The 25,054-nt window shown below is 35.5% G+C and overlaps 1 protein-coding gene across 1 annotated transcript in view; it reads right to left on the reverse strand.

Moving 5' to 3' along the window:
• Positions 1-24,784, reverse strand: part of b (glutamate decarboxylase-like protein black) — a 46,062-nt gene extending 21,278 nt beyond the window's left edge. Inside the window, exons 1-4 of the mRNA XM_089091548.1 lie at positions 24,516-24,784; positions 10,691-10,919; positions 8,182-8,398; positions 5,774-5,994 (exon numbers count right to left, since the gene is read on the reverse strand). Coding sequence (XP_088947674.1) covers positions 5,774-5,994; positions 8,182-8,398; positions 10,691-10,919; positions 24,516-24,784 — 936 coding nt within the window. The remainder of the gene's footprint in view (positions 1-5,773; positions 5,995-8,181; positions 8,399-10,690; positions 10,920-24,515) is intronic.
• Positions 24,785-25,054: the final 270 nt, after the last annotated feature.

The following is a 25,054-nucleotide window of genomic DNA, read 5'->3' on the forward strand; positions in this document are numbered from 1 at the left end:
TCAAGAAATTATTGAAACGTTTCAGAATCTATGTTTTGCAGTTTGAATGTAACAAAAACCTTCCATTATCGACTAATACAGGTAATTTTTGCATCTAAAGGATTTTGTATCAATTCACAAAATCAAGAAACTAAATTATAATAATGTTTCAGAATATATACTTTTGCAGCTTGCATGTAATTAAAACCTTCTATTATCGATTATTATAGATAATTCTTAGTATCAAAAGGATTTTACATCATTCCAAAGAATCAAGAAACCATAGAAACGTTCCAGAATCTATGCTTTTTCAGTTTGCATGTATCTAAAACTTTCCACTATCGATTAATACAGGTATTTTGTAGCATCAAAAGGATTTTACATCAGTTCAAAGAATCAAGGAACTATACAAATGTTTCAGAAACTATGCTTTTACAGTTTGCATATAATAAAAACCTTCAATTATTGAGTAATACATATATTTGTTTTAGCATTAAAAGGATTTTAAATGATTTCACAGAATCAAGAACTACACAAATGTTTCAGTATCTATGCTTTTGCAGTTTACATGTAACTAAAACCTTCCATTATCAAGTAATACATATATTTTTTAGCATCAAAAGGATTTTACATCATTTCAAAGAATCAAGGAACTATGCAAATGTTTCAGAAACTATGCTTTCACAGTTTGCATACAACTAAAACCTTCAATTATCGATTAATACAGATATTTTTCTTTTTTGTATTAAAAGGATTTTACATCATTTCACAGAATCAAGAACTAAACAAATATTTCATAATCTATGCTTTTGCAGTTTGCATGTAACTATAACCTTCCATTATCGACATACAGGTATTTAGCATCTAAAGGATTTTACAATATTCCAGAGAATGTAGAAACTATACAAATGTTCCAGAATCTATGCTTTCGCAGTTTTCATGTAACTAAAACCTTCCATTATCGATTAATACAGGGATTTTTTAGCGTCAAAAGGATTTTACATCATTTCACAGAATCAAGAAATTATACAAATGTTCCAGAATCTATGCTTTTGTAATTTGCATGTAACTAAAACCTTCCATTATCGACTAATACAGGTAAATTTTAGCATCTAAAGGATTTTACATCATTCCAAAGAATCAAGAAACTATACAAATGTTCCAGAATATGTGCTTTTGTAGTTTGCATGCAACTAGAATCTTGCATTATCAATTAATACAGATATTTTTTAGCATCAAAAGGATTTTACATCATTTGACAGGTCAGGAAACTATACTAATTTTCCAGAATCTAGGCTTTTGCAGTTTGCATGTAACTAAAACCACCCGTTGACGATTAACGCAGGTAGATTTTAGCATCAATAAGATTTTACAAGATTTCACAGAATCAAGAATCTTGATGGTGGCCGCATAAGAAAAATCCAAAAGAACTTTCAGTGCATTTTACATTTAAAAGTCTTGATGACGACACATTCGTTCATAATCAGCAGTGAAAGAGTCATTTTAAAATGAATAATACGATGAAAAATCCCCCCCCCGGAGCTCCTAGCTTGCCATACACAGGGTACCTGCAACAAACCTGTCGCATCCCGGCTACCTAAAGTAAACTTTTTCTTATTGCCTAGGTTATTATAGGCTAACTGTTTAAAAGTTATGTTCGTTTTTGGTTCAGTATGCGAGCCCGCACGCTATATTCTGGAACATTTGTATAGTTTCTTGATGCTGTGAAATGATTTAAATCCTTTTGATGCTAAAAATATATCTGTATTAATTGATAACGGAGGGTTTTAGTAACATGCAAACTGCAAAAGCATAAATTCTGGAACAATTTTACAGTTTGTTAATTCTATGAAGTGATGTAAAATCCTTTTGATGCTATAGAAAATACCTGTATTACTCGATAATGGAAGGTTTTAGTTAAATAAAAAATGCATAAGCATAGATTCTGGAACATTTTTATAGTTTCTTGGATTCTATGAAATGATCTAAAATCCTTTTGATGCTAAAAAATACCTGTATTAATTGACAATGGAAGGTTTTAGTTACATGCAAACTACAAAAGCAAAAATTCTGGAACGTTTGCACAGTTTCTTGATTCTATGAAATTATTTAAAATACTTTTGATGCTACAAAATATCTGTATTAATCGATAATTGAAGGTTTTAGCATAATTTAATGCAAACTGCAAAATTATAGGTTCTAGTATATTTGTAAAGTTTCGAGATTATATGAAATGGAATAAAATCCTTTTGATGCTAAAAACTACATGTACTATCGATAATGTATGATCGATAATGGAAGGTTTTAGTTACATGCAAACTTTGATATTATAGATTCTTGAATAGATTCTGGAACATTTTTATAGTTTCTTGATTTTGTGAAATGATCTAAAATTCTTTTCATGCTATGAAATACCTGTATTAATCGATAATGGAAGGTTTTAGTTACATGCAAACTGCAAAAGCATAGATTCTGGAACATTTTTATAGTTTCTTGGATTTTGTGAAATGATCTAAAATTCTTTTCATGCTAAAAAATACCTGTGTTAAATCGACAATCGAAGGTTTTAGTTACATGCAAACTGCAAAAGCTAAAATTCTGGAACGTTTGTATAGGTTTTTGATTCTATGAAATTATTTAAAATACTTTTGATGCTAATAAATATCTGTATTAATCAGTAATTGAAGGTTTTAGTTAAATGCAAACTGCAAAAGCATAGATTTTGAAACATTTGTAGATAGATTTCAAATGATGTAAAATTCTTTTGATGATAAAAGTTACTTGTATGAACCGACAATGGAAGGTTTTAATTACATACAAATGGCAAAAGCAAAGATTATGGAACATTTGTGTAGTTTCTTGATTCTTTGAAATGATGTCAAATCCTTTTGATGCTAAAAGATACCTGTATTCATCAATAACGGAAGGTTTTAGTTACATGCAAACTGCAAAAGCATAGATTCTTAAACATTTGCATAGTTTCTTAATTCTAAGAAAAGATATAAATCCTTTTGATGCTACAAATACCTGTATTAATCGATAATTTAAGATTTTAGTTACATGAAAAGTGGATAAGCATAGATTCTGGAACATATGTTTTGTGTCTTGATTCTATGAAATGATGTAGAATCCTTCTGATGCTGAAAAATACCTGTATCAATTGATAAAGAAAGATTTTAGTTACATGCAAACTGCAAAAGCATATATTCAGAAACACTTTTATAGTTTCTTAATTATCTGAAATGCTATATAATCCTTGTGACGCTAAAAAATGCTTGTATTAATCGATAATGGATGGTTTTAGTTACATGCAAACATCATAAGCATAGATTCTGAAACATTTGTATAGTTTCTGGATTCTGTGAATTGATGTAAAATCCTTTTGATGCTTACAAACACCTGTATTAATAAATTATGAAAGGTTTTAGTTACATGCAAACTTCAAAAGTGACATTTATTTTATTTATCTATTTATTTTATTTGGCTTAGTTTTTTAATTTTTATTATTTTAACGATTTAAAATTCTATTCTTAGCGCCTTTTAATATAATGCATTTAAAATTCCCGCTTTCAATTAATTTAATTTAGATTTCCTAAAAATATGTATAAATTCTATTAGTCCATTTTAAAATCAAATAAAAAGCGGTTAACTTAAGTGATCATCGCCTTTCTGTACTTGCAACAATTGACTTCTGAAGGTTGAATTTATGCTAATTATATTCTGTCCGGCATTGGAGAAATTCTAATTCGAATTCTATAAAATTTAAATTCTAAGAATAGATTCTATCTCGTGCGTTCAAACAATATGAACTACATTGAAAATCCAAAGTGTTTACGGATACCTGTCTCACGCAGGTCAAATTCCCATCTCTATTACAGAATAAATGATGTTCTGGTCGGCTTATAGAATATATTGGTCTTGCTGGTGTAATACTGGCTTTTTTAGTGTTCCAGTGGTCTTACCGGTGTAATATCAGAGTCAGAATAAATGATCTTCTGGTCGGAGTCCATACCAGGCTATTTTCAGTGTCCCATATATGAGTGTATAGTCAGTACTTAGGAAAGGAGTGTAAAAGCGCTGTTTACGACTGCCTTTTATGAAAAATGTGAATGGAATCTTCCGCCCTTTGGTCAGCAATATTTAAACATTTTTCTGATCCGCTTTTGCAAACAGTTAGGAAACTCTATCTCTTTCCTTTGGTCTCAAATCTGTAAACTCTATTTTCAACCCATCTTTGACCAATGATTCTTACTCCACGTCAATGACTTTCTTTGGTTGAAACACTGCATGCTCCGTTTCACACAAGCTTTTGTAAACAACGTGGATACCGAATTCCTAACCCCATTTGGTCAAAACTCCGTAAGCTATGTCACCAACCTATTCTGTTCCACCTTTTTTGTCCACAGTTTTTAAACTCTGTCTCCAGCCTCCTAAGCCCATGTTCCTTCTCTGGACAGCAGAGATGTGTTCGCCACATGCACCAATGTGGGCCTAACACCAAGATTGTTTTTAAATCTTTCAACAACAGAAGCTTTCAATAAAAACACCATTTGGAAGCAACGACTATAAATAAATTTATGGCAGAATACCTGTATTTGGTTCTTTAATATATTGTATTTGTATTAATTATTGCTGCTCTTACTATAAATTTTGTCGTATTGGTATTCTGGTGCTAAAGTTAAGATATACGTAAATTTTAGCTTTGAAACTCCATTCTGTTTGTAAAGATGTTCGGTAACGAGCTGTTTTTCACATAGTATATCTATTTTTGTGTTAGCTTTATGCCTGCTGGCTCTGCCGGTTTCAGTGCTTTATTTTGAGTTGTAATTGTTGTGTATTATATGTGCTGATGACATTCTTTCACTAAGCTGTGGTCATAGAACCCTAATCAAGAATTTTCTTATCATTATGCTATGTTTTGCTTTTATTGATATGTCAATTATCCCTTCAGTGTGAGAGTTTATATGTTTTAAAAGCCGTTACCAAGTAGCCTAATCAGATTTCGAAAACAATTTTCTTCCTTGATCTTTCCAGGCGAATATTGACTAGAAGTTGTACTCGGACTCCCACCTTCTTCTACTAGCTTATTCTTGGTGAATACAGCACTGAAGAACATAAGGTTTGCATGTGAAAAAAAGTTTGCCCAATAACGAAGATGTAATCAAAAAGGTTATTGCAGTTTTTATTACGGCTGTAGATCCCCAATTATTCTTTTCCTTTCCGGTAATTCGCATTTGTTAGGGAATAAGCATTGTAGTAACCTACGTGTGGCATATTTTAGATGCTAGAAAATATTGCTTCGTTTAACAGGATATTGGCGCAGAAACAGAAGTTAGTGGAGAAATTTGACTTACTTGAAATACCTTCTCAAACAAATGGTTTTTAATGAGGATCCATGTATCAAATCTTCAATTTTTATTTCTCTAAATGGCGTTCTGTCTGATTTTTCGTACTTGAAGTTAATTAAAGCGATTTTTCTGTTAAATGTTGTTAAAAGTATGTGTTGTAGTTTTGCGTTGTTTTCTGTTTTTCCTTATTTCCTTGTCGCTTGCACTCCACAGTTTTGTTTCTGATTTATGTGCGTGAAAAATAAAATAATACATACATATCTAAAAAAATTTCATCACTTCTGTCTTTCTTTTTTCTTCTTCCAAAAACCTTTTGTTTCCAGAAAAAAACAAATCATTTTTTAATGCGAACATAATAGGTTTATTCTTCTGTATTTATTTTGATATATTAGGAGATAAATCAGAATTTGAGATTCTATAACATTTAAATAAGTAAAAAAAAGTACCTTAGTAAGGAAAACAGAGCATTGCTGAGGAGCAGCAAGTAGTTTATGAGGATTCCACGTAACGGAGTCTGCTCTTGAAACGCCAGATAATAGCCGACGGTGCTTTTGAGACATCAATACGCCACCTCCCCATGCAGCATCCACGTGAAGCCATAGTCTGTACTTTGAACATATATTAGCAATAGGCAATATTGGGTCAAAAGCGCCTAAAACTGTGGTACCTAAAATTATAGTAAAAATGCTATTAATCTGATTTTAGTACTTTCATCAACGATTACCTTAGCAAGAATAGAAAGCTTAATATGATTTAGATCTTTATCTACTTGATTATTCTTTACGATACACATAGACACATACCCACAGCAAAGGAGGCTTTCCACAAGACCCGTAGCTATCATGACACAGGTACTATCAGGCCTTAAAGTTTCCTTCGACCCTTTTTAAGGCCCTCTTTTTGGTTGAATCAGCATTTTTTTCTATTTTTCGCTTGGAGTTTCCCTTGGCCCAGTCATTTGCAAATCTATGTTTGAGTGGACCAGAAAACAATTTACGGCCTTTTTAGGCCTTAGATTTGTTTTTTGGGGGGGGGCGCGCAGGGCTCGTGCCCATGACCTAAACATTTGTTTGCATATTAAGGTTCCCTTCGTGCAAACACATATAGATACAGATTTCAAGCTGTTAGGAAGAAGTGCCTAGGCCCTTTTTTTTTTAGGCAAATATAGTTTATTTTCATACCTTTTGTTTGTGCATAGGGTGTCCTTTGGGCTAAAGAGCTTAGAGATGCAAGTTTCAAACCAATCTAAAACAAAAGCTTTTGGGCACAGGTCTCCAGTGCCCAAGGATTAAAGGAATATGAGCCTCAAGCGGATCGATACAACTTTTTTTTATTTATCATTTTTAGACTCCTTTTGGGAGAGAAGGGGCATGCTCTCAAACTGATTTTTTTTTCCTTAAGGTCTCCTCGTCACAAAGACTTACAGATGTAAGTTTCAAACCTGTTCTAAACAATAAAAGGTTGAACCGATTTTTTGGCTTTCTAAAGCCCACTACTACAAAAATCTAAGGCTCCCTTGGCCCACAGAAGAATCTCTAAGAATTTCCAAGTTGATCAAAATAAAAACAAATTGTTTTTTTGCCTCCTTATCAAGGGGCCCTTGTCCACAACCTACAAATATGTTTCTATATTAGGGTTCCCATGGTCCTGAGACTCATGAATACAAGTTCAAAACTTTTTTTCACTTGACAATTTCTTTGAAAATCCGTATTTTAATTTTCAGTTACTACGGAACGTGGTTGTTTCTCTTTTGGTCGCAGTCACTACTACAACCATCATACTGAAGTTGCAAATCAGCTTCGTGCTAGAGATGTCACTCGGATGCTGTCCAATATTGCGGACTCTATGATAGAAAACTCGGCCATTCTGTTTGCTTAGGCAGTTCTAGTAAAAGCTCATATTTAGCTTTCACTGTTTTCATAATCATTAATTACTACTTTTTATATTTTTAATATTTGTGAATTTGTTGCTGCAGTTCTGAGAAGTTTAAGTCTAACTTTTAACTCTGGTCTGTCTTTTTTTGTGTCCTTTCTTTTATTTACAACCAACCCACAATGCGTTAAATACTACTTTTGCTCTTCTTCTGGGTAATAAATAGACAAAAAAGTAGTTCGTTAACGAAGTTAAAAGAATTATCAAAAAGAAACACCACCTAATATGTGAAAAATACTATAATTTGGGTGAAATAAGATTAAATCATCTGAGGGGGCACCCATGTTCCACCACCTCGTGTAAATTTTGCAACATCACGTGTGACGCATACTCTAGCCACGCGTGGCAAAGCTCCACCACTTTTGGCAAGGCTGCACCTCGCTTGGCACACTTGGCACACTGGCACCTCGCTACCATGCTTGGCAAGTGCCACCTTCTGTACGTTATTTGAAAAGTGGGGGACCCATTTAATCATCAATATAGCATGTGCATGCTTTTATTCAGCTGAAGGTGTTATCTTTAAGTTTTAAATGTGTCAAATCTATATGCATGAGGATCAATCAAAATATGCTCTCAAAAGCTTATCAAAATAGAAACTGCTTTCAAAGTTATACACAAATCAGTGAAAAGTCACTTGCACAAAGCCAATAGGTTTTTGGGATGGAACACACTCTTTATTCAAGAATATACCTGTGTTTAAAAATTTAATTTATCACGACGTTTAATTGTTTTTTTTTCGATGCACGATTTTAACGTCATTTTGTTTGCTATTAAATTTTTTCTGGATCTTATACAAAACTTGGCTAGAATAGTTTGAAACTTTGGTAATCTAGATCCTAGAGTATAACATATGCTTTTGGAGCTAAGGATATTGCAACTTCATTGAAGAAAAAAGTATCAAAAGAAAAATGCAGAGAATTACCAGCTGTAGCAACAACTAAAAACGGCTCTAGATCGTTGTCAATTGACTGTTTTATTTTCAATTCTAAATCAGCTGGGTCCATTCTTCCTTGTTTGTCCGTTCTAATTAAGACCAAGTTCTTTGTTCCGATTCCTAAGAGGAATGTCCCCTTCTTTATTGAATAATGGGCGTCGACAGAAGTAAATAAAACCAATTTTCTTCCAGATAAACCTTCATCCTATGAATAAAAGATAACAATTTAATAAATCCTGGCACTGCTGAGAAACTTTAGTCGGCATCTCTGCGATTTGGCTTGGAATGGATGAATTTGTAGGTGTGGTAACACAGCAGTAAGAGTTCGTTTTAAACTCAGTCTGAAAAAAACACTATCTTGGCTTTTGTATCACTTTTTGTCTACTCAATAATGGTTGATTTTAGGAGTCCCCTGAATTAAAATAAAGGTTTTATTTTAAAAACACCCAACCATAAAAAATCCTTTAACGTATATTGAAAATAAGCAATAATTAGACGGATAAAAAAAATACTTCTTCTAGCATACGATTAAAAAAAAAAACTTCCCATTTTCGAAAGTCGATCTCGGAAAACCAAGCTTGCATATCATCATTGTGGACCCTGTTTTAGATTTCCAAGATACATGGTCTTTTTCTGCCGCTCCCATCCTGCGCTGGTACAGAACAATCTCTGTTCGTTTGAAGTTGCAATGTCGCTCCTTACTTTCAGTTGATAAAACCTTCTTTTTTAAAATTTAATATAGGACAAGAGTCGGAAGTAAGGAGCAGTGGTGTCGTTTATTGGTGGAGGGGGCAGTTACATAGCCCATGGTCCTTGACTCTTTAGATGGAGATCCCTCTTGTCCCCCTCCCAATAAAAAAGCTGGAGCTACGCCCCTGGTAAGGAGGGTTGTGGTGGTTGCTCTCCAATGAATCTCCAAAATCCCCTTCACAGACCGTGACAGTTTAAATTTAATACCCTCAGCTGTTCCTTAGATATTGCTGATAAGCTCTTTTGACAACCGGCTTGCTACAGTCATTCTGTTCAGCATCCCGATAAATATATCCTTAAGGTTTTCTTTTCGGGTTCGGGTAAGGTTTTTTGGGTTTTTTCCCTATAAAGCCTTATATGTTAACTATGGGCTATGAAGGGGGATGTCAACCCTTGAGGCATAAAGTGTATTATGTTAAACGAAATGACTATCTCGAAATTTTGATCGGATGTTTTTTGGGGAAAAGGGAATGGGAGGGGGGCTGGTTGTTCTAGGATCACTTTTGACACTTTAAAAGGACACTAGAACTTTCAATTTCCAATCGAATGAGCCCCTTCCAAAGTTTATACCACCACCCTTTCCGTATGAAGTGCCTCTGGGAAAAATTAATAAATAAGTATAATAAAACATTGAAGCCATAGGGCTCTTTTCTATAGGCAAGGCTAGAGTGCTGCCTCTGATTTGAAATTCTGACAATAAGCAATTTGTTCATGGAATGGTTTTTAGAAAAAGAATATTATAAAAAAGTGCTGAATTCGGGATGTAATTTTTTTAATTAATGGACTTTTGCTAAATGGAATGTTTAATAGGATTTCAGTGGTTCCAGTCCTGGTGTCACTGATTATTTGGTTTGGAACGAGGGTCAACGGCGTGACCCTGTAAGCTCAGCCAGGGTCGACCCAACTCTAAATGGGTACCTGGAGAAATCTGGGCGAAAATATGGGAAGCGTCGGATGATTTGCCCCTAATTAAGCACTGCACCGCCGGCCGAAGGCAATGAGTCAGGAGATCGGTACCTACGCAACATAGACCATTGGTCAGCATGCGAAAAAGTTAGAATTATAAGATTTGTTAAGTATTTTTGATGGAAGACCATATGGAAGAAAAATCTACTTTTGAACCCCTCTCTGGAAGAAGGGCACCTATTTGGAAGGAGGGAGGGCAATGCCCCTCTAGATTGTGAAAAGATCATTTTTTGTAAACTCACTTTTAAAAATCGAGGAAAAAACAGAGGTATGTCCCCACCCCCAAATCAATTAAAAAATATAAAAATTACTTGCCCACTCTAACAATACTGAGGATTCGCATTACTTTCCCAGAAATTTCCTCACTGATTCTAACCACATTTTATGATAAGTTCAGGTTTTAAAGGTGAGGACTTGGCATCCATGATCCACCGCAATGACGTTTCTGGGTAAAAAAAAAAGTTTATACATAGTCAAAAGATTTTTTTTGAAATAAACACAATAAAAGCTTTAGATATGAATTTTTTGGAATATTAAAAAGTACTTGTTGTCTTCTTTGAAATTTTTTGTCCAATAAAACGTTTTTGAATGACTGTTCCGTCATTACTGTCATCATAAGAAAGCTGTTGAATGTTTTACGACCAAACAATCAGAGAGCTCTCCAATTCACAGCAGTTTTTCTTCATACCCACTAATTAAAATTTGGAACAACTACTTCTAATTAATTCAGGTTTGGCTTTAATTAGAATGTTTCTTCACTGTCAATAACAGAATGTCAAACCTTTATGTCCGGGGAAAATCTGTATCTGGCACAACTGATCCCATAGAAATTGGCAAAGGACCCTCCTGGACAGAACACACCATCGCCTTTTTCCCAGCCAATAATTGATCTCATCTCTTTCAAAAGTTCCATTTCAAGTAAGGTAAATACTGGTGCTACTTCGTAGGTATAAACAGATGGATTAAGAGTATCGGTAACAATTTGTCCAATAAGTCCAAATGGATCTAAACTGTAATAAATAATAGGTTATTGGTTTTTTCTTTTTCCTAAGCCCAGACAAAAACATAAGAGGCAGAGGTAAAGGGTCCAGTCCCCGCATGCTTCCCTACCGGAGCAGAGCGAGGAGGATATAATTTGAAGCAATTGATTGAAATCTTTGTACTTTATCGTCCACTTACTTGCTTTACTTATGCCAAATATAAAACTCAGCGGCAGCTAGATTTCAAATAAATTACCAAGAATTTTCTAGAAGAATTCAATTTGGTATTTAAGAACATTCTAAAGAACGTAAATATAAGCCACTCAGGCTGAGAAGTGAAATAAATTAACTCCTGTTTTTTGTTTGTTTGTTTTTTGTTTTTCTTAAGATTACATTGTAAAAGTGTATTGATGACACTTGTTTTCTTACTTTCAAAAGGAAATTCCCGAAAAACAAGGAGCAATGCCGAAAACATTATAAGCAAAGAACAAATCACGGCCCGTAGTAACTGAAATTAAAAGGTTATTTTCTTTAAAAAACTGTCTGGAAAATAAAAACTTGTTAAATAACAGTGATTCGAAAATGGCAATTTTTGTCCAGATTCACCATAAAAAGTACTTTATATTTATGGTGTTTTTCTCGAATAAATGAAATAGCCTGAACTCCTTTAACCATAACGTTAAATCGAAACAAAAAGGATATAATTGAAATCACAGCCATAAACAATTCTTAACAGATGGGTTACAGTTTCCTTCTAGAAAAAATAAGTAGGTCTATATTCAGTTTATATGACTAATTCAGTTTTAAGTTCAGTTTTATATAAAATTGAAACCGATGCGTCTCCTTTCTTTTTTCTTTTTTTAATCTCCCTTTTCCACAAGATCGTCACATGGAACGGATATATAAGGGCTCATACGAAAACTAATTAAAATTGTCACCCAATTTATATAAAATAACGCTAATAGTGCCAATGATGAGTTTCACTTTTGCATGGTATTTGCAGAATGGAGCGGAGTAAAAAACTGAGTCCATTTTTAGAAACTATTTATGAAGGAAAACTGCTGAAACAGATAAACGCCCGATCAGATGCCTAGAAGAAGCGTAGTTGAAAGTGATTGGAGAGCAACTACCCCCCCCCCCCTTTCCCGCCCACCGTTTCCCCAAACACATCCAATTAAAATTTTGAAATAGACATTTTCTTCAAGGTAGTTAAAAGTTCTGTTATAATTTTGAGGATGAAAAACCCCCCAAACCCCCCAGGGCAAGGGTTTGTAAATTATGTCCAGGGGGCACATAAGGTTCTTATAAAAATCGTTTTCTTAGGGACTTCAGAAAGAGCTCACTCGGTTGGAAATTGAAAGGGCTAGTGCCCTTTTTAATAGTCGAAAGTGATTGGAGGGCAACTAACCCCCCTCTCACGCCCACCGTTTCCCCAAACACATCCAATCAAAATTTTTAGATAGCAATTTTGTTCAACGTAGATGAAAGTTCTGGAAATTAGGTTTTTGAGGATGGCAACACCCCTCTTCTCCCAAATCCTTCAAGGCAATGGTTGTAAGTTATGCCCAGGGGTCATAGAAGTTTTTTTGTAGAAAAGTCATCGTAGAAACTTCAAAAAGGCTCATTCAATTGGAAATTGAAAGGGTTAGTGCCCTTCTTAATAGGCTAGTCAAACTGATTGAAGGGCAACTAGCAGGGCACTTCGTATCGAAGAAGTCGTCGTAGAAACTTTGAGAAGGGCTCATTCAATTGGAAATTCAAAGGGCTAGTGCCCTTTTTATTAGTCGAAAGTCATTGGAGGGCAACTAACCCTCCTCTCACTCCGAATATTCCCCAAAATACATCCAATCAAAATTTTTAGATAGCCATTTTGTTCAATCTAGTTAAAAGTTCTGGATATTATGTTTTTGAGGATGATAACCCCCCCCCCCCCCCTACACAACTCAGGGCAAGGGTTGTAAGTTACGCCCTGGGGCCATATAAGGTTCTTATAGAGAGCGTTGTAATAGAAACTTTTACAACTTCGAAACTTCGAAGGGCTAGTGCTTTTTTTAATAGTCAAAAGTGATTGGAGGAGAACTAACACCCCTCCCACGCCCATCATTTCCCCAAACACATCAAATAAAAATTTTGAGATAGCCATTTCTTTCAACGTAGTTGAAAAATCCCTAATTTATGTCTTTGAGGATGACACTCCCCCCCCAGCCCTCAGCGCAAGGGTTGTAAGTTATGCCCTAGGGGCATATAAGGTTTTATAGAAAGCGTTGTCGTAGAAATTTCAAGAAGGGCTCATTCGATTGGAAATTGAAAGGGCTAGTGCACTATTTAATAGTCGAAAGTGATTGGAGGGCAACTAACGCGCCTCTCACGCCCACCATTTTCCCAAACACATCCAATCAAAACTTTGAGATAGACATTTTGTTCAACGTAGTTGAAAGTTCTGGAAATTAGGTCTTTGCCAGCGTTGTCGTGGAAACCTCAAACAGGACTCATTGAATTGGGAATTGAGAGGGCTAGTGCCCTTATTAATAGTCAAAAGCGATCGGAGGGCGAATGCCCCCCATACCCATCATTTCCCCAAACACTTCTGATAAACATTATTTTATAGAAACTTTGTTGAACGTAGTTGAAGGGTCCGGAAATTATGTTTTTGAGTATGACAACCCCCACAATCCTCAGGGCTAAGGTTGTAAGTTACGCCCTGGGGGCATATAATGTCTTATTGAAAGTGTTGTCGTAAAAATTTCAAAAACGACTTTTTCAATTGGAAGTTGAGAGGGCTATTGTCCTTTTTAACAGTCGAAAGTAATTGGAGGAAGAATCCCCCCCCCCACCACTCTCATCATTTCCCCAAACATTTCCGATCAACAGTTTGATATGGCCTTTTTGTTCACCGTAGTTGAAAGGTCTGGATATTATTTCTTTGAGGATGACAACCCTCCCCCCCCCATAGCCCTCAAGACAAGGGTCGTAAGTTATACCCTTGGGGCATATAAGGTTTTTATAGAAAGTTTTGTCGTAGAAGCTTCAAAAAGGGCTCATTCGATTGGAAATTGAAAGGACCAGTTCCTTTTTTGTTAGTCGAAAGTGATCAGAAGGCAAATGTCCCCCTCCACGCCTATCATTTCAGCAAATACTTCCAATCAAAATTTTTATATAGCCATTTTGTTAAGCCTATCAGAAAGGTCTTGAAATTACGTCTTTGAAGGTAACAAATCCCCCTAGCCTTTAGGGCAAGGGTTGTAAGTTATGGCATGGGTACATATAGGGTTTTTTACAGAAAGTGTTGTCATATAAGCTTCGAAGGGGGCTGATTGGATTGGTAATCAGACGCTAAAGTGCTTTTTTTAAGAGTCAAAGTGATCACAGGGCAGCTACCCTCTTCCCTCTACACGCACGTCGTATTGTCCTGAAATGCATCTAATAGAAATTTTGAGATAGCCATTCTATTCAAATTAGTCTAAATATCATATAACAAGGCCTTTGGGGTTGAAACAAACTCCAGAGAATAAGGGGCAGGGGTTGTAAGTTATGCGCAGGGGGTATTTTAGGGTTTTTATGGAAGGGATGGTTGTTTAACATCAGAAGAGGCTCAGTCTTTCTCCCTGAAAAAGACTATGTTTGCACAAAAAGAGACTTATTTTTGCACAAAATAAGTTTTTCAAAAAAAACTAAAGAACTCCATTAAACCAAAAATGAACAAAATTAGAATCAAATAAATACTAGAATATAATTTGTACTTTACTGAAAAAAAATTCCTTTAAATGTTTCCACTTTTATAACTTAAAGAAATCAAAAATTAATTAAGATTTTAAGGAATAAATAATAGCATATGCATATTAAGCTGACAAGGCAGGTTTTTTCAGTAAATATATTTGATTTTTTTCAGTAAAGTACAAATTATATTCTGGCTCTTAGAAAGCATAGGATTTAGAACCCTGCTCAGATTAATTTCTGCTCGTTTTGAGTTTGACTAATTTTAATTTCTGTTTGTTTTGGGTTTCATTTATTTATTGGTACTGATTTGTGGTATTTGTGTGCTTGGTAGATTATTTGATTCTATTTTTGTTCATTTTTGGCTTAATGGAGTTCTTTACTTTTTTTTGAAAAATGTATTTTGTGCAAAAAGTTTTTTTGATTAATCTTCATCAGAGGTGACGCTCTAGCTTTATTTATAGAATAACACCATAAGACTTCAATGTAGGCTATTATTTATTTAATATTTTCTCTCATTGCCACTTCCTATGGAAGGGGTGGTTACAGAAACTTTGGAAGGGGGCTCAATCGATTGGAAATTGAAAGATCTAGTGCCCTTTTAGGAGTCAAAAGCAATGGGAGGACAATTTCGCCCCAATTACAGCCGACCAAATATTGAGATTGTCATTTTATTCAAAATAGTCTAAAGATTAAATATCTGTGCCTCCGAGGATGGCATGACCCCTTGCAGTCCCTGGAGCAAGCTTGGGCGCCCAGAAGGAATCAGGGGGGGATCCAGCCTTCCGTGGCCGAATGACGATGCCTTATATTTGTATTAAATAAAAGATTTTTTAAACTGAATTAAAACTTTAAAAGGACATAAATTATAATTAGAAAGGGGCTGTCCCCTCCTCAACGACTCGCTCTTTATGCTAAATTTTTTTATTTAAAAAAAAAATGTGTTGTGCGAAAGAGTCAAAATTTAACGTAAAAAGTGAGGCGTTGAGGAGGGGACAGCCACTTTCATATATGGAATAATTTCTGTTCACTTGAAGTTTTAATGTCGCTCCTTTTAACAAGTTAGAAAAAACTTGTTTTTTTATTTAATTTATGAACTTTCTTAAATTAAAGCAGGTTTTAAGTTTGACTCACCGTACATGAATAATTAAAACGAAATTTGCGTATTAATTTTACTTTTTTTGGCTAAATGGCTTTTTCGAAAGTTGTTTAATTTTATTTACGAAAGTTTTTATTAGTAATAAATATACGTAACTTACGAATTAACTTACGTAACGGACATCTATATTCGTATATTTTTATTACGTATATTAGGGGGGTTCGCCCTCCTAGTCAATACCTAGCTCTTTACGCTAAAGTTTGAATTTTGTTCCAATTCTTTAAAAATGACCCCTTAATCACAAAGGCCGGTTATTAGAATAAATAGCTCTTATGTAAGTACTAAAAAAAACTTTAGCGTAAAGAGTGAGGTATAGACTAGATGGCGGACCCAATAATATACGTAATAATTTCTGTTCATTTTAAGTTTTGATGTTGTCCCGCACTTTCAGTTGAAGAACTCGTTTTTTTTATTTAATTTCTAATAGAAATAATGCTCGGGAATCTGGCACCCCCTTCATAGCAATGCCCCTTCCTTCATGAAAAATTCCTCGATGGAAAGATCCTCCCATGTAATCCCGACTCCCCTCCCTACTACCAGAAAAAAATCCGCCCCCCTGAAACCGTCTGTATGCTTCCCAATAACCAATATTATATGTAATCATTGGGCAAAGTTCATAACTTGCAGCCCTTCCCCCGGAGACACTGGGGTATTAAGTAATCCTCAAAGACATAGTTACTATATTTTTCGATCATACTGAATAAAAGGGCTATCTCAAAATTTTGATCGGATGATTTTGGGGAAAAAAATAAGCGTGGAAGGTGGCCTAGTTGCACTCTATTTTTTTGGTCGCTTAAAAAGGGCACAAGAACTTCTAATTTCGGTTCGAATGAGCCATCATGCAATTTTAGGACCACTGGGTCGACACGATCACCCCTGGAAAAAAAAATAAATAAACACACATCCGTGATCTTTCTTCTGGCCAAAACCACAAAATTCCATATTTTTGCAGATAGGAGCTTGAAACCTGTACAGTAGAGTTCTCTGAAACGCTGAATCTGAGTTCATTAAGGTTCTATGACTTTTAGTTGGTGTTTCCCCCTTTTTTTTAAAATCAGGCAACATTTCTCAGGCGCGTAACTTTTGATGGGTAGGACTAAACTTGATGAAGCTTATATATTTGAAATCAGCACAAAAATATAATTCTTTTGAGGCATCAACTGATATCAGAACTTCTATTTTTAGAGTTTCTGTTATTATCGAACAGGGTGGCTCCCGACTTACAGTTCGTTACCTTGAACTGTTTGATTAATTCAAAAAACTTTTTCCACAAAACAAGTTTTTCAAACAGAATTTAAGAGCTCCATTAAGCCAAAAATGGGCAGAAATAAAGTCAAATAATCTTTCAAGCGCAAAACTACCACAAATCACTACCAAAAAATAAATGAAACTGAAAACGAGCAGAAATTACAATAAATAACCGAGTCAAACTCAAAACGAGCAAAAATTAACATTGTTAGGGCTGATAACCCGCATGCCTTCTCAAGACCAGAACATAATTTAGCTTTACTTAAAAAAAAAAACAAATGATCGTGGATTGTCAGTTTAATATACCTAGAGATATTTATTCCTAAAAGTCTCAGTTTTTTTTTTAAGTAAGAAAAAGTGAAAAGATTTGAAAGTGTTTTGTTTTCAGTAAAGTGCAAATTACGTTTTGGTCTTGAGACGGCATGGGGGTTGTCAGCCCTACTAATGCTAAATTTTGCTCATTACGAGTTTGACTCCGCTATTTCTTCTAATTTCTGTTTGTTTTTTATTGACATAGTCATTTTCAAGAAAAAGATTTACATCTTTTTGATTTTTTTCAAATAGAATCCATAGTTTCGCTTGCTATTTTTATGTTGGGAGAAACTTTTTCAACAATTTTTTATCCTGACGCAAATGGTATTTTTTAATTTAATTTTATACCTCCTCAAGTTACCGGAAAAAAATAAACTTAATACCATTCCCAAAAGATTCTATCTATGCAGGTTGACAACCTGGATACACTTACACTCTATTTATTTATTTATACTGTAAGAGCAGAAGTAGTAAGAGTAGAAGCCCCTTAGGCTTCAATTTAATATCCCCCAGTCGTTCTCGATATACGGCTGAAATGTCTTGTTGGCAATCGCAAACATAATGCCTTTTGATTTAGTTTGTAAGTAGTATTTAGTTATATAGCACGATGAACCAATTGCATAATTGGGGGGGGGGGGTTGACATGCCCAATATCCCTAAAGACATAGTTGCTGGACCGCAGTTGTCTCAAAATTTTAACCGGATATGTTTGGGAAATAAATCGGCTCGAGAGACGGGCTGACTGCTCTCCAATCTCTTTTTACTCTTAGAAAGGACTCTAGAACTTTTAATTTTGAATCCAATTAGCTTCTTTAAATGTTTCGATATTCCTAGCTATTACAGAGTGGTGCTGCCTATGATATTGCTTATATGCCTTTTTGAAAACCTGCATGCATACAGTTTTTTTTCGTTTAATTGGAACTCCCCCTAAACGCTTCCTAAAAGTTCCACCTTAATACTCTTAGCGTCATTAGTTACAGTAACTGTAGTGGTGGTATTAAAAGTATACACATTGTGCCTTCTGGCTAGTTCAAAATCCCCCACAACTTACTTTTGAAAGTCTAACTTAATTATATAAGTTATTCTTGCGATATTGCTTTGTCACCTTTTTGAAGGTCCACCCGTTCATAGTTTGTTTTGATTTAGTTCAATATCCGCCTAAATGTTTATTACATTTGATTACCGAAGACACTGTTATGTCTTCTTTGGACTATTGGTTACAAAATGACTATCTTACAATTTCGATCGAATATGTTTGGGGAAAAGAGGATATCAGGGAGGGAGATGGGCTGTTTTCTCTCCATCCCGCTTGACTCTTAAAATGGAACTAGAACTATATATTTCCAATCGAATGAGCCTCCTCTAAAGTTTACAAGACCACACCCCTTCATAAGAATCTTACATGCCCCCGAGGTATAACTTACAACCCTTACCCCCATGCTCTGGGGGGTTGTGTCAACCCCAAATGCCGTGTTATGAGATTTTTGGACTATTTTTGAACAAATGGCTATCTCAAAATTTCTATCGGATGCATTTGGGGAAAATATGACGTGGGGGGTATAGCTGACCTCCTATAAATTTGACTCTTAATAATGGCACTTATACTTCCGATTTCCAATCCAATAAGCCCATTCTGAATTTTATACGACCATGTTTCCATAAAAACCTTTCATGCCTCGGGGCATAACTTACAACCCTTGCCCTGAGGACTGTGGGGAGGTTCTCATCCTCAAAGACAAATTTTCTGGAATATTAAACTACGTCTAACAAAATAACTATCTCGAAATTTTATTGGAAGTATTTGAGGAAATGATGGGAGTGAGGGGGGGGGGTTGCCCTCCAATCACTTTTGACTATTAAAGAGGGAAACTTTCAATTTCCAACCGATTGAGCCCTTTTTGAAGTTTCTACGACACCAAATGGCCATCTTAAAATTTCTATCAGGAGCTTTTCGGGAAAATACGACGTGTAGGTGTGCTTGTGCTTGGGGGGGGGGGGGGAATCTGACCTCTGATCACTTTGACTCTCAAAAAGAGCCCTATAACTTCTCATTACCAACCCAATGAACCCTCTCCGAAGTTTATACGACCACCCTTTCTATAAAAAACCTTATTTGCTCCCCAGTCGTAACTTACAGCCCTTGCCCTGAGGGCTAGGGTTGATGCCCTGAAGGCATCACCTCAAATACATGATTTATGGACCTTTCAACTACGATGAGCAAAATGGCTATCTCAAAAGTTGTGATTGGATGTGTTCGGGGAAATGAATGGTGTGGGGGGGGGGCTGGTTGACTCAATCACTTTTGACTGTTAAAAAGGTCAGTAGAACTTCTGACTACTAATCAAACGAGCCTCCTCCGAGGTTTATACGACCACCCTTTCTATAAAAAAACTTGTATCCCGCCAGGGCATAACTTACAACCCACGCCCCGAGGGCGGTGGGGGGGGGTTGTCATCCTCAAAGTCAAAAATCCAGCCTGTGGGCACCCATGGGAGCAAGGGCTGCAAGTTAGGCAAAGCTGCCCATTATTTACAAACTGGGTTTGTTTTGTAGTAAAAGGGAATATGTTTGATCCCGTGTCTCCAAAAAGGTTTGGGGCATTAAGATGAGACTATCAGAAAATGCTGAGGAGGAAAATGCTTTGTTTTGAAAAATCAAAACACAGTAAGGTATAGCCTATACTGGCTATCAAAAGAGCATATCAGCAATATTTCAGAAACGGCTGGGGGTATTTAGTTGAGGGTATTTAGTCGGGAAAAGCGTTGTAAATTTTGCAGTTTGTGAATCATTTACATTGCCCATTATTATTTTGTTTTACATTGGGAAAGGGGAAAACGTTTCATCCTGGGTGGGCCCGAAAAGGCTATGGGTTCGACTCAAACTTCAGGGATTTTTTTGTTTAAAGTCTAAAGATCAAATCATCATGCCTCAGGGGATGGCATGACCCCCCCCCCCACTCATAGCCCCAGAGTCAAGAGCTCTAAGTTATGCAAGTTGCCCATTGCTTACATACAGGGTTTGTTTCTAGGAAAGGGTGGCATGTTGGATCCTGGCTCCCCAAAAGCCCTAGGGTATTAAGGTGAAACTTCCAGGAAATGTTGAGGGGATGTTGAACAAAATTTTAAAATACCACTAATGGCATGCTGGTTGTCACAAGGGCGCATCAGCAATATCTCAGGAGCCCCTACGGATATTGAGTTGAAACTTTAAGGACATTTTGAACGGGACTTTGAAGAGTAATCGGAGGGTGGTAAGTCCCCCTCACCCTTTGTAGACTCCCTCTTAACACCAATCCAAATTTTGACAAAGCCATTTTTCAGAATAGTCAAACATCCAATAAATATGCATCCGGAGATGCTATAATCTCCAAGAGCCCTCGGGGCATAGGCTTTAAAATATGTAAGTTGCCCATCTTTTGACATATGCGGTTTGTTTTTTTCCGAAAGGGGAGCATGTTTAATCCTGGCTCTCCGAAAGGGTTTAGGCTATTAAGGTGAAATTTTCTGGGAATACTGAGGGGGATGTTGAGCTAGATCAAAACATACTAAGTACAAGCTAGTTGTTAAAAAGGCTTTGACAATAAGTTGTATAAGAGCATAAAGTTGAAACTTTTAGGGCATACTGAGGGGGGTTGAAAAGAGATTGGAAGATAACCAGCTACCCTCACCTTTTTAGATCCCCTCAACACGGAACAAAATTTTGAGATAGCCATTTTTGTCTGAATAGTAAAAAGTCCAATAACTATGCATCGGGGATGACATGGTCCCCACATACCTCGAGAAAAGTGTTTCAAGTTTTGCTATTTTTCCATTGTTCAAATATAGGATTTGTTATTGTGAAGAGGGGGAATGTTTGATCCTAGGTGGGTTCAAAAAGTCTAAAGGCAATAAGGAGAAACATCAGAGAATCTTAAGGGAAATTTCAAACTAAATCAAAAGACACTATATGTATCAAGGTTATAAAAAGGGTGTAGCTGCAGTATATCAGGAACAGCTGAAGACGTTAAGTTGAAACTTTCAGGATATGTTGAGGAGGATGCTCAAACATCGTCGAATGTTTTGAAAAACTGAGCACATGTAATTATTTTTACCGAAAACACAAATGATAGAATAGACTTTAAGGGGTTTATGGTTAGCGGGGGGGGGGGCTAAGTAGCCAAACTTCTTCTCGTCATAATTTCTGTTTGTTTTAAGTTTGACGTGAGCGTTCATTTTGATTTTTATTTGTTTTAATTATTCATCTATATCAGTACCTGTTATCTTTTTGCTTGATATGATATTATATCTTGATTTTAGCCCGTTTTGGCTTTCGATTATTCTTTGAAAGAAGTTTCTGGATGTTTTTAGCTTTAAGTGTTATATGGATTTATTTTTGTTCGTCTTAAGTTTTAATGTAGCTCTTTACTTTACTTTGAAAAACTGCTTTTTCGGAAAGACTTTTCAAAGTTGATTCAACAAAAACTTATCAAACAGGTCGTGGTAACGAACTGTAAGTAAGGAGCGACCCGGCTCAATGGTAACCGAAACTCTAGAAAACGGGATTTTGATACCAACAGATGCATCAAAAGAATTAGGTTTTAATGCTGATTTAAAATATATAAAATTCATCAAGTTTAGTCCTACTTATCAAAAGTTATGCGCCTGAGAAAATTTGGCTGATTTTCGAAAAAAAGGGAAAGACCCCCTAAAAGTTATAGAACCTTAATGAAAATCACACCATCATATTCAGCGTATTATAGAACCCTATTGTAGAGGTTTCAAGCTCCTATCTACAAAAATGTGGAATTTTGTATTTTTTGCTAGGAGAAAGATCACGGATGCGTGTTTATTTTTTTTTATTTTTTTTTTTTTTCCCAGGGGTGATCGTATCGACCCAGTGGTCCTAGAATATCGTGGGTGAGCTAATTGGAATGGAAACTAAAGTTCTAGTGTCCTTTTCAAGTGACCAAAAAAATGGAGGGCAACTAGGCACCCTCCAACGCACGTTTTTTCCCAAAGTCACCCGATCAAAATTTTGAGATAGCCATTGTGTTCAGCATGGTCGAAAATATGATAACTATGTCTCTTGGGATGACTTAATCCCCCGAAGTCCCCGGGGGGAGGGCTAAAAGTTATGAACTTTACCCAATGTTAACATATGGTATTGGTTATTGGGAAGTATAAAGACGTTTTCAGGGGGGATTTTTTATGATAGTGGGGTGAGGAGGTGGGTCGGGGTATATGTGGGAGGATCTTTCCATGAGGTAAGTTTCATGGGAGAAGGGACATTGCTATGAAGGGGGCGCCGGATTTCCCAGCATTCTTAAAAAAAAGACAAGAAATTAAATATAAAAAAAATAAGTTTTTCAACTGAACGTAAGGAGCAACATCACAATTTAAAACTAACAGAAAATATTACGTATATGATTGGGTTCACCCCCTAGTCAGTACCTCACTCTTTAAGCCAAATATTTCTTAGTACTTTAATAAGAGCTATTTATTCTAATTAACGGCCTTTGTGATTAAGGGTCATTTTTAAAGAATTGGAACAAAATTCTAAATTTAGCTTAAAGACCAAGGTATTGACTAGGGGGAGAACCCCCTAATATACGGATTAAAAATATATGAATATAGAAGTTCGTTACGTAAGTTAATTCGTAAGTTTCTTATATTTATTACTAATAAAAACGTTCGTAAATAAAACTAAACAAGTTTCGAGAAAGCCATTTCACCAAATAAAAGTAAAATTAATATGAAAATTTTGTTGTAATTATTCATGTACGGTGAGCCAAAATCAAAACCTGTATTAATTCAAAACGTTCAAAAATCAAATAAAAAAAACAAGTTTTTTTAACTGAAAGTAACGAACGCCGTTAAAACTTAAACGAACAGAAATTATTCCGTATATGAAAGGGGCTTTCCCCTTCTCAACGCCTCGCTCTTTACGCTAAAGTTTGACTCTCTCACGACTCTATTTTTTTTAAACAATAAAAAATTAGCGTAAAGAGCGAGGCGTTGAGGAGGAGACAGCCCCTTTCGTATACGGAATAATTTCGTTCGTTTTAAGTTTTAATGTCGTTCCTTACTTTCAGTTAAAAAAATATCGGAAAGCTCAAAGATATGGTTTGAACAGCCAAGGTTAGAGGCTATACTTGCTCAGGTGGTAGAACGCTCGTTTAGTGTGTGAGTAGTACGAAGTTCAAAACCCCTCGTCATACCTTTTTCCAAAGAAACGAATGTGGAACCGAAACATTGAATGTACGTGTATATTAATAGGTAACAGACATAGACATTATAATGCTATAATATTTTATAGAGTGTAAGGGTGCAATTGTTTTTAGCAGTAGCATCTCTGTCAGTAGTGGAATCTTTTCATGTTTAAAGGTGGTTCTAGGCGTTCCATCCTTTTCTATATCTATTTAGAATGTAATATGTTGATAAGTTTTTATAGGTAAATTAAATTCATCAGTTTTCTATGTTCAATCCTAGATTTAAATCGATTAGGGTACTGGTGCATTATGCGGGCACCGTGAAGAAGTCAAATTTGGTTAATGCTAATGAAATAAAATAAAATAGGATGCATATATAACAGTTTAGAAACAAATGTGGGCTATATATTTGCACATTATGAGTGGGAGGTGGGGTGGGGAATAAAGCATAGCCTATATTAAATACGTAACCTCACCTAGGTACATTCCCCCCCCCCTCAAACCTCAAAAACAAATCATTTAAATATTATAACTCATTGAGAAACAACGCTTTGCAATAATTTATCTATTGCGCAGCGGTCTCTTGCAAATAGCCCATTTGACGGGTTTCGTGACTGGTTTCCTTGATACAGTTTATAGCAGTGGGCCCGCATAATGCACCAGTAACTCTATTAAATCCAAATTCAAACTTTTCTGATTGATAGTGAATTCTGAATATTTTTCTTTTTAATTCAATTGTCAATGGACAAGGGTCATTCGACACTTATCATCCATTACTACGAATGGTTTGGCTATGATATTCTCTACAACTATTCTTTATTTTAATCTCTTAGCATTGCAAAACATAACCAAGTGAAATATAGCCCTTCAATAAAATACCAATCTTTCTAGCAAAACATTACAATCAACGTTAAGCACAGTTTCTACATTCTTAAAAAGCTGCTGCAGTTAACGCTATTCGGACGTGAAACAAATTGCTCAATTTCAAAGAAAGAAAATATCTTACCTTGAGAAAAGCTGGTTTACAAAATGTGGATGTCCAGTTTTTACGCTGTAATGAACAACATTCAATAAAAATTCTTTCACCTCTTCTAAGCTCTGTGGTTTTTTGGGCAACTCTAAACTTATTAACTTCGACAATTCGTCTGGGTTTTTCCATCTGGAGACAGGGGCACTTCTATCTATTCCATCAAAAACTGCACCAAGTAAAAGCCGATCCAATATTTCCCGAAAAAAAGTTTCATGTTTAGGCTTATTGGGTTGGCTTTTAAACATCGTGATCTAGCTATTATATGACAAATTTTCCGAGTCTTTTCAACTTTATATAGCCCAAGTTTTTTTTATTGGAACTTCCTAATTGGGATTCAGTTAACTGCCCCGGAAATCTAATTTCTAAATTAATGTCAATATTTTTGACATGAACGGGCGTGTTCACGGAAATATATTGGCTTTACTTGCGATAATGCAATTACTTGAACTTCAGTTTTTGCTTTAAACTTTTTTTTAAAATTTTCTTCAAATGTTCCGCTTCTTTGACCTTTCGAG

Source organism: Artemia sp. Qi Xiang Cuo, chromosome 7 (genome assembly GCF_049724085.1).
Source record: "Artemia sp. Qi Xiang Cuo chromosome 7, ASM4972408v1, whole genome shotgun sequence".
Lineage (NCBI taxonomy): Eukaryota > Metazoa > Arthropoda > Branchiopoda > Anostraca > Artemiidae > Artemia > Artemia sp. Qi Xiang Cuo.